The sequence below is a fragment of the Lolium rigidum genome, unplaced genomic scaffold (assembly GCF_022539505.1).
Source record: "Lolium rigidum isolate FL_2022 unplaced genomic scaffold, APGP_CSIRO_Lrig_0.1 contig_13732_1, whole genome shotgun sequence".
NCBI lineage: Eukaryota > Viridiplantae > Streptophyta > Magnoliopsida > Poales > Poaceae > Lolium > Lolium rigidum.
Genome location: NW_025899845.1, coordinates 63,904 through 72,688, shown reverse-complemented (window position 1 = coordinate 72,688; position 8,785 = coordinate 63,904). Strand labels below are relative to the sequence as shown.

The 8,785-nt window shown below is 42.6% G+C and overlaps 1 protein-coding gene across 2 annotated transcripts; it reads left to right on the top strand.

Annotated features, from left to right (window-relative positions):
- The first annotated feature begins 601 nt into the window (after window positions 1–601).
- LOC124680363 (dolichyl-diphosphooligosaccharide--protein glycosyltransferase 48 kDa subunit) lies at window positions 602–5,717 on the top strand. 2 transcript variants are annotated; one of them, XM_047215432.1, is made up of 13 exons: window positions 617–912; window positions 1,341–1,477; window positions 1,571–1,696; window positions 2,465–2,518; window positions 2,635–2,748; window positions 3,135–3,190; window positions 3,262–3,303; window positions 4,255–4,330; window positions 4,415–4,486; window positions 4,561–4,686; window positions 4,773–4,877; window positions 4,989–5,072; window positions 5,340–5,717. In XM_047215432.1, exons 1-13 carry the CDS (start codon window positions 636–638, stop codon window positions 5,385–5,387), a joined length of 1,317 nt encoding a protein of 438 aa, XP_047071388.1. In that variant the 5' UTR covers window positions 617–635; the 3' UTR covers window positions 5,388–5,717. The 2 variants fall into 2 exon arrangements, with proteins under 2 accessions (XP_047071389.1, XP_047071388.1); XM_047215433.1 differs by lacking the exon at window positions 3,262–3,303 and having other exon boundaries at window positions 602–912.
- The last annotated feature ends 3,068 nt before the right edge of the window (window positions 5,718–8,785 follow it).

The following is an 8,785-nucleotide window of genomic DNA, read 5'->3' as shown; positions in this document are numbered from 1 at the left end:
TTTATCTTTGTATTAATTTTCTATGTCCTATTTGATTTGAACAATTATTGTAATAACTTGAATGATTATTATGTGCTTCAAAGTACTATTTAGTGTTGTAATAATAACTAGAATGATTATTATGTGCTTCAAACCCTTATTGAGATGATGGTAATTGTGATATATATCAAATGAATGTTTTTAAGGGTTTGAGGGTTCTAGTCTTTGCCCTCAATCCTCAATTTTAAGGGTTTGAGGATTCTAGTCATTACCCCTGTTTTTCACTCCTCAAAAGTACCAAAAAATACCTATTCTCAACTTTTAAACTCCTTTAAAGATTTGAGGATATATGGTCTCTAAGTAACTACAAACAATATAACCAGACTATCGAGCAATCTGAACTGTTTTGCAACTGACACCGCTTACACAGTTCGCACTGCAGCCAGCAAGCATATGGATCATTAGCAGCCATCGGATTGCCAAATCGAACGGTTAGATCGGCCTCAGTTCCCTCTCTACGGAGTAGTACAGGTAGACCTCGCCACTTGGGAGTTGGGACTGGCTTGTAGTCGTCGTCTCCGTCGCTGCGCCACTTCCAACCAAAGCCCAAACAAAAACCCCACCGCGAGATCTGCGCGTCTCGCAACACCACCGCAATGGCGGCGCTGCGCCTCCTCCTACTCCTCGCCGCCGCCATGCTCCTCGTCGTGGCCTCCCGCGGCGACGCTTCGGGCGCAGCCCCCCGCGGGCGCAAGCTGCTGGTGCTCGTCGACGACCTGGCCGTGCGGTCCTCGCACTCGGCCTTCTTCGGCTCGCTCCAGGCCCGCGGGCTCGATCTGGAGTTCCGCCTCGCCGACGACCCCAAGCTCTCGCTCCACCGCTACGGCCAGTACCTCTACGACGGCCTTGTCCTCTTCGCCCCATCCACACCGCGTAATTACTCGGCTCCTCCCTCCCTCCCAGATCTCCCTCCTCGCGATGAATCAGTTGCGCGTACTTTGATGGGTCCTGATCCGATCCGTGACTCCGTGGAATTGGATTGGTTTTGGTGATAGATTCAGTGGATAGATCGGAGCTCTCGGTGTGATCCGATCTGTGTTATTGGAGTTGGTTCGTAGTGGAATTCTGTGGTATATCGTGGGAAGTCCATCTCTCAGGACTTGTGATTTAGAAATTTAGGACGTACATAATATGATTAATGTAGTTTATGTGGAGTTGTTTAGCTCTAGCAGAAAAAAGGGGATATTAGAGGTGCCATTTCTTGCCAATTTCTTATAGTGATCTATATATTTCTTTCTTTGTAATCGACTAGTTTTATTCAGGATTATTGGTTTTTAATGGTAGCCTTTGTCCAACTGCAGGTTTCGGTGGATCAGTGGATCAGAATGCTGTTCTGGAATTTATTGATGCTGGGCATGATATGATCCTGGCAGCAGATTCTTCGGCTTCTGATCTTATCCGAGGCATAGCAACAGAGTGTGGGATTGAATTCGACGAGGCAAGTTCTTGCTTTTGCCCCTGTTTATTCGCCCTTTGCTATCATTGTTTCCATTCTCATCGATCTGAATCACTTGTGTTTCAATGGTTCCAGGATCCAGAGGCGATGGTTATTGATCACATTAATTATGCCTCCACAGAGGTTGAAGGTGACCACACCTTGATTGCTGGTGATGATCTGATCCAGTCAGATGTGATATTGGGGTCCAAAAAGATCGAGGTTAGTAGATAGTACCCATCCTGAATGTTTACTTGATCCTTTGAAGCACTCAATCCCTTGTAGGGTTTTGCATGTTCGCTCAAATATCCCATAATTAGACATGAGTTGAGACCAAATTTTGCGCTCCACTCATATTTGTTATGAGAACTGTGAACACTTATTTTCTACATCGTGGTTTATTGATGGTCTTACAGTCTTACTATTAGCAGTTAGCAGAGTTTGGCCCCTTGTGGTCTATCAAACTGTAACAATCATGACCAAACCTTGTTGTTCATGGTGAATATAATGTGCTGAACATATTTTTGACAGCTACTTAAAAGTAAGCACATCGCACAACCACAACTGCAAGCTGATTCTGTGTTTGCCTGTTAACTTAAGTAGCTGTTCAGTATGTCTTCACTTCTTCAGTTAGCAGTCCTGTCACCCATGGGCTATCTCAAATCTGTATTCAATCTTATTTACTAGTCTAGAGTACGGAATACCATATTAATTTGCCAAATGCTATTTTCTTGTATAGAGTGTATTGATGAGGATAATATGTACATTATAAATTAATCCCTCCGATTCATTTTAATTGACTCAACTTTGTCTAGATACAGATGTATCTAGTCAACCAATGCGTCTAGATACATCCGTATCTAGACAAAGTTGAGTCAATTAGTTTGGATCGGAGGGAGTACTAGATTGTTTGCAATTCTATTAATATCATGGTACAATGCTTACCTGTAACATGTTTGCTTGTTTTAATTTGTTCTATCCATTTGCTAGGCACCTGTGTTGTTTCGAGGAATTGGACATGCAGTTAATCCATCAAACAGTTTGGTTAGTCACTTAACTTCTACATGCAGATTTTTTGCTGATCCACTACTATATTTGCATTAATCCATTTTGAGATTTCCTATAAACCTCATTTTGTCTCTATATCTGCACGTTTGTAGGTTTTGAAAGTTCTATCTGCCTCTCCATCAGCGTATTCAGCAAACCCGAAGACTAAGTTGGCATCCCCTCCATCTCTCACAGGGTCGGGTATATCACTGGTTTCTATTATGCAGGTATTGCATGGGTTTTCACCTGTCTCACATGCTTGGTATCCACATTATATTGCTTTGATATGATGTACTTTTGCTTGGGCCTGCACATAATGTAGTTCATAAACAAAATCTAGATTCAAAGGGAATAAACAATAATTATTGACAAATGTCATTTCTCTGTTTTTTTTTAATCTCCAACAATCACGGCTCTTGAATGATACGAAAGGTAAAGTGTTATTTTGTAGTTATATTCATTCTGCTGGTCATTCTTGAGTGTATGAAGTTATTAACTAGTAGTACTAATTAATGATAGGCATGGCAACATCCTTGTATCATCAGTTTTTATGGGATCATGAGTGCCTACTTTTTCAGTGAGACGCTCTAACAAGTTTTCCCTGCCCTATCAGGCAAGAAATAATGCTCGGGTGTTGATATCTGGATCACTGGATTTGTTTAGCAACCGGTAAGCTACCACACACGCCAGAGTAATTTCCTCGGGGTTTTTAATTTGCTCATACCTTTTAATTAAATCAGGCTCCTAAAGTCTGGTGTTAAGAAGGCTGGTAGCAAGACAAGGTTAGTTAGTTACTTTGGTAACTTTTTTGAGATGTAATTCATCCATGCTTCAGTAGAATTGTGCAGATTTGCCATGCAAAAAGAAAAAAACCGGGAAGATTTCATCTCTTATTATTTTTGAAGATAATATTGATCTCTATGCACTATTCTTCGTTGATAATTAGACTAGTAACCTGATCTTGCAATTAATGAGGAAATGTATGTCCTATTTCCTGTTTCGTAAAGCTTTTATATGACTGTCCTAATGCCAAACTCTTTAAGCTTTTTTTTTTCATTTGAATGCTCTCTTACTAGGCAACAGAGTATCTCAGCAACTGTTGTGTTTATCCTGCTTTGCTGCTAAGTGTAGAACTTAGTTTAACAGATTTATTTCTCTGTTTCAAACATTGAATATTTCACACCTATAGTAGTTCCACTTTCATCAGATATAGCCAGATAAAATTTGATGGCCCTGTGGAGAATAGTTACTAACAAACAAGTTCAGTGACCCTATGGAGAATGCAGTAGCGTGAGCATGTAAAAGCTTTTTTAGCACATATGGGAACACATAACTAATTTAGTACTGTAGGCTGTAGCATAGATTGTGAATATGCTTGTATCATAGTTCTGATAGAATTTTCTGAATATATGCAAATTTAGTACTCCCTCATTCCGGAAATAAGTGACTCAAATTTGTCTAGATTTGCATGTATCTAGACAAGTTCAGTGTGTATCATCTTTCTGATAGAATTTTCTGAATATATGCAAATTTATTACTCCCTCCATCCGGAAATAAGTGGCTCGAATTTTTCTAGATTTGCATGTATCTAGACGTGTAACACGTGTTTAGTGTGTGACATGCAAATCTAGACAAATCTGAGTCACTTATTTCTGGATGAAGTGCTGCAATCCATCCTATGCATCATGATAATAAATAGCTTTGTCATATGCTCAATCTAGTTCTTTGTATAGGCACGAGAAATCTGGAAATGAACAGTTTGTGACAGAGACAAGCAAATGGGTCTTCCATGAGAGGGGCCATCTAAAGGTTTTTACGCTAGCTTTATATGCGAGCTTTTCCACTCCAGAAAAATAAGAAATCATACATAACCTTTTCATGTTTGAATCACAGGCAGTGAATGTGGCTCACCACAAGGTTGGGGAGACAAATGAACCTAGCATGTACCGCATCAATGATGACTTGGTAACAACTCTACCCCCTCATGTATATCCTTACGTGAGAAGCTAAATGTGCTAATATAAATGTTTTCCCTAAAGGAATACTCGGTTGAGATCTATGAATGGTCTGGAACAAGCTGGAAACCATATGTTGCTGATGATGTTCAAATTCAGTTTTACATGATGAGTCCTTATGTTCTGAAAAATATGTCAACTGACAAGAAGGTATGCACCTTTATGAATTACGAGTCTCTAATTTTTGTGGTTATTTGTCAGGTTGCAGTATAAAGTAACATCTCCTGTTAATGCAGGGTTTATATTCAACATCCTTCAAAGTTCCAGATGTCTATGGTGTTTTCCAGTTCAAAGTTGAGTACCAAAGGCTTGGATACACTGGTGTTTCTCTTGCAAAGCAGGTTGGTCATGAGGTGCCCTCTTTCCTTGTTCCCATATTTATTCCATCCATTGGACCATCATCTATTGTTCGTAATAAAAATTGCATTTCATATTTTGTCTGCCTGATGCAGATTCCAGTGAGGCCATACAGGCATAATGAGTACGAGAGATTCATAACTTCAGCATATCCATACTATGCTGCCTCGTTTTCAACAGTAAGATATACTCCCAAGTTATTAGTAAAGAATCACATTGGTTACATTTTTTGATGGGACATCTTCATTGAAATTGCTGTTACTCCTTCCATTCCAAATTAATTGACTCAACTTTGTCTAGATACACGCAAAGTGTTTTAGTGCGTGGGTACATGCGTATCTAGGCAAAGCTGAGTCAGTTAATTTCGAACGGATGAGTAGTATAGAACTTTCAACTCCTTGTTTTTTTGACAGCTTCAAGTCCTTAACATAATTTCCTTGTTGCAGATGGGAGCCTTTTTCATATTCTCATTTGCGTACCTGTATCACAAATAGATAAGCCATGGAATAGCAGAAGGTGCCCGAGGCTGATTGTGCTAAGCCGTATTCCCAGGTGCAAATTTATGGGACATCTTTTTTGTAGAGCCAACCTTACCTTGGACGGCCACCATTGAGGATAACAAGCTTACTCCTGTTTATTAGAAACTTCCACATCCCGCCATTACTTCAGTCTTTTCAGATGAACACTGGAACTTTTATAGTCAATAGAATTGGAAGGACCATAAGAATTTAACGAGTTGATGTGTTGTTTGTGTTGCACAATTTTGTTCCTGGCTCTGGACCTTGCAGGTCAATATACGAGAACCTGCTTTGGTTTTGGATGTACTCGTTCTATATCTCTACTACTTATAAAGGCACAAAGTGCCGTGGGAAAATTAAATCTGATTCATATTCATTTGTTCTCCCCTCGCCCACGCGAAAATCACGCTTCTATCGACCACCGCCTGCACGCGCGTGATCGCTGCCATCGCATCTCTCCCACAACATTGCCAGTTTCCCACGCCCACACGTCTCCAGGCCCCAAACCCTCGCCGCACGCTGCCTCGCACGACAAGAAATAAATTATCGGCCTCGGGCGGCTACGACGGAAGGAGTTGAGGGGATACGAAGAAGGTGAGACGCTCTACTCGCAGTTCCTGACTTCCCCGCCGCCGCTGACATATCACCTCCTTCGAGTAATTGTGGGAGAAGGTTATCAAGGGAATTAGTCCTTGCTCTTCGCATATCTCAAGTGCCTCCCCAAAGTATTCGAGCTTCGAGTGGAGCTTGTCCATGTTGATGGAGTATTGGGGACATCAAGTGAACTCCTTTGCTCCATAGACTTCATTATAGATCCTTTCTTGATCGACATGATAGAAATAGTTGTTGGGACAAATACGAGGATTCCTTTGCGCCAAGTAATGGTTGGCTCCCCTTATCTCCAAGAATTGAGCTTTCTTGAGACCACTCATGGGCTTTTGGTGGCCCGAGGTGGTCTTCTTGCCAACTGCTGCTGCCCTTCGACGCTTGGTGGTTCCTTGTGGCAAAATTTCCTCTTGGTCTTCCTCGGTGACGACGAGGCTTGACCTTGGAGCCACTATGTGACTTGGATGGACCTGTGAATAACATAGGTTGTAGGGGGAATAGGGGATACGTGCACAAGCCTTGGAGTTAAAGATCAAAAAGGACACTAACAAGCAACAAGAGTGAAACCAGTTATAGCGGTAGTACCGCAACATATACCGGTAGTACCGCTCGTGAACGAGCGGTACTACCGCTCGAGCTCAACACAACTAGATCTATGTCGAGATACAAGGCATTGAAGTTCATAGTCTCACATAATGTTGTTAGCTAGTATCCCAGTACATGGAAGAGCTTCCAAGAAGGTTTCTCTACCACAAACTCCACCAAACCCTAACCTATGCATCTAGGGAATCCAACAAACCCTTGAGAGAGAGAGGTTCGAGTTCATACCGGAGGACATGGTGGAGGAGAAGGTGGGGAAGCTTCTCCACGGAGGAGATTTGGCTAGGGATGGCCGGAGGAGGAGATCGGGGCCGGTCTCCTCGAGGTCTTCGAGCTTGGTGGCGTCGTTGACTTGTGGTGGGTGGCGAAAAGTGAGGAATTGGGAAGAACCCGTCCCACCCGGTACCTTAAGTCAAGGGTGCAAGCGGTAGTACCGCTCGTATGAGCGGTAGTACTGCTTACCGGTACTTGCCCGGTACCTCGGGCGGTAGTACCGCTCCAGGGCAAAATCCTGACAGTTGTGAGGGCACTGCACCGGGGCGGTAGTACCGGCCTGAGAACCGGTAGTACCGGCCTCCAAAGCTCAGAAAATCTCAGATTTTGGTGTAGACTTCTGCTTTTAGATAGAAAAGGCTCAAGAGGTGGGTATTGACTTAGGATTAGATGGTGAAACTGTTAAGGTACTACTCAACCAAGCTTGCAAGAAATAACATGAAAAGCCAAGCTTGGGTGAATCTCCCACAAAGAACATGGAAAAAGAAAAACCAAAACCAACTAGGAATAAAGATAAGAGAAAAACAAAAAGAATCAAGAAGAACCAAAGAGAACCAAAAACTCCTCAAGGAGGAGGTTGGTGGCCGAAGCCACCGTGTAAGAGTATAGTAGTGTGAGGTCGCGTAGATGTATCTAGGACTCACGGCTACAACTCAACATGAAGATCATTAGTCACTTAGTTGACAAATAGAAAATGTTTTGGATTTCTTTATGCATTATGTGGGTAGGGATAGCTCAATAAGTTTAAACCGCACTCCCCTTATGTTCATGCGTGCTTTTCATCTAGACATATAGCTCAAGAGTGGTATGTGCATACCCACTCTTGACATGATGTCCGGACGAGAAGCACAAAGGTAGAGAAGCGAACCTATCATCGAACGGTAGAGCTTGAGTCCACCGCCTTGCCGGTCTCATCAAGGGAGAGTTGACACTTTAGGTACTTTTGGGGTTCCTATACCGTTGGCCCCCTTCATATCTTTCTCTTGAGCATGTCTTGAACGTACTTTGCTTGATTTATGAAGGTGCCTTGATTCATTTGCTTAACAGCGAGAATTGTCCATAGAAATAGGTTCTTGTGAGGCCTCTTGATCTTCGTCATGGTTTAGGTCCTCGCCTTGACCCTCATTGTTGTTGTGGGAAGCATCATCATCTTCACGAGAGCCGGATGACTCAGAGGAATTAGGGAAAGTATTATCCGGAACATTGGTTCCCGAGACATCCGGTGTAGAACTTGAAGCTTGGCCTTGGTTGCTTGGTGGTGGTTGTTGTTGTAGAAGTCAAACTTGAGGTTGTTGTAGTAGTTGGCTTGCACTTGTTTGATCAATGGAGGAAGCTTGTACTTGTGGTGTAGATGGCTCCACTTGGGTGGAACTTGACCCTTCCCCGGTACTCATAGAAGGTAGCTCTTGAGGTCGGCAAATGCCAACACCCATCCTTCCTACGGCATCCGGGGGAATTGCATCTACTTTCTCACAAGAAGCACTTCGCTCCTCCAAAGATCTATCATCTTCATCGAATGTCACATCACAAGATTCTACAACTCGCCCATTTGACTTGTTGAAGACACTATAGGCGTGAGAATCCGTTGCATAGCCAACAAAGATTCCTTCTTGAGCTCTTGAAACAAACTTGGATAGACGTGTGTCCTTGACAAGCACATAGCATTTGCATCCGAAGACCTTGAAGTATGATACATTGGGCTTGTCATGGTGAGGATCTCATATGGTGTCTTCTCTAGACCCTTGCAAAAGTAGAGACGAATAGTAGCATGGCATGCGGTAGAGATAGCTTCCGCCCAAAAGTTATAGTTGGACTTGTACTCCATCATCATTGTTCGAGCGACTTCAATTAAGGTCCGATTCTTCCTATCCCATTTTGTTGGGGAGTATATGGCG

Bases quoted from the DNA above. Each gene is read 5' to 3' on its own strand.
- LOC124680363 (XM_047215432.1), top strand. From the start codon at position 636: ATGGCGGCGCTGCGCCTCCTCCTACTCCTCGCCGCCGCCATGCTCCTC. The intron at 2,519-2,634 runs GTTAGTCACTTA...GCACGTTTGTAG, and splicing joins TTAATCCATCAAACAGTTTG to GTTTTGAAAGTTCTATCTGC. The intron at 4,878-4,988 runs GTTGGTCATGAG...TGCCTGATGCAG, and splicing joins GTGTTTCTCTTGCAAAGCAG to ATTCCAGTGAGGCCATACAG.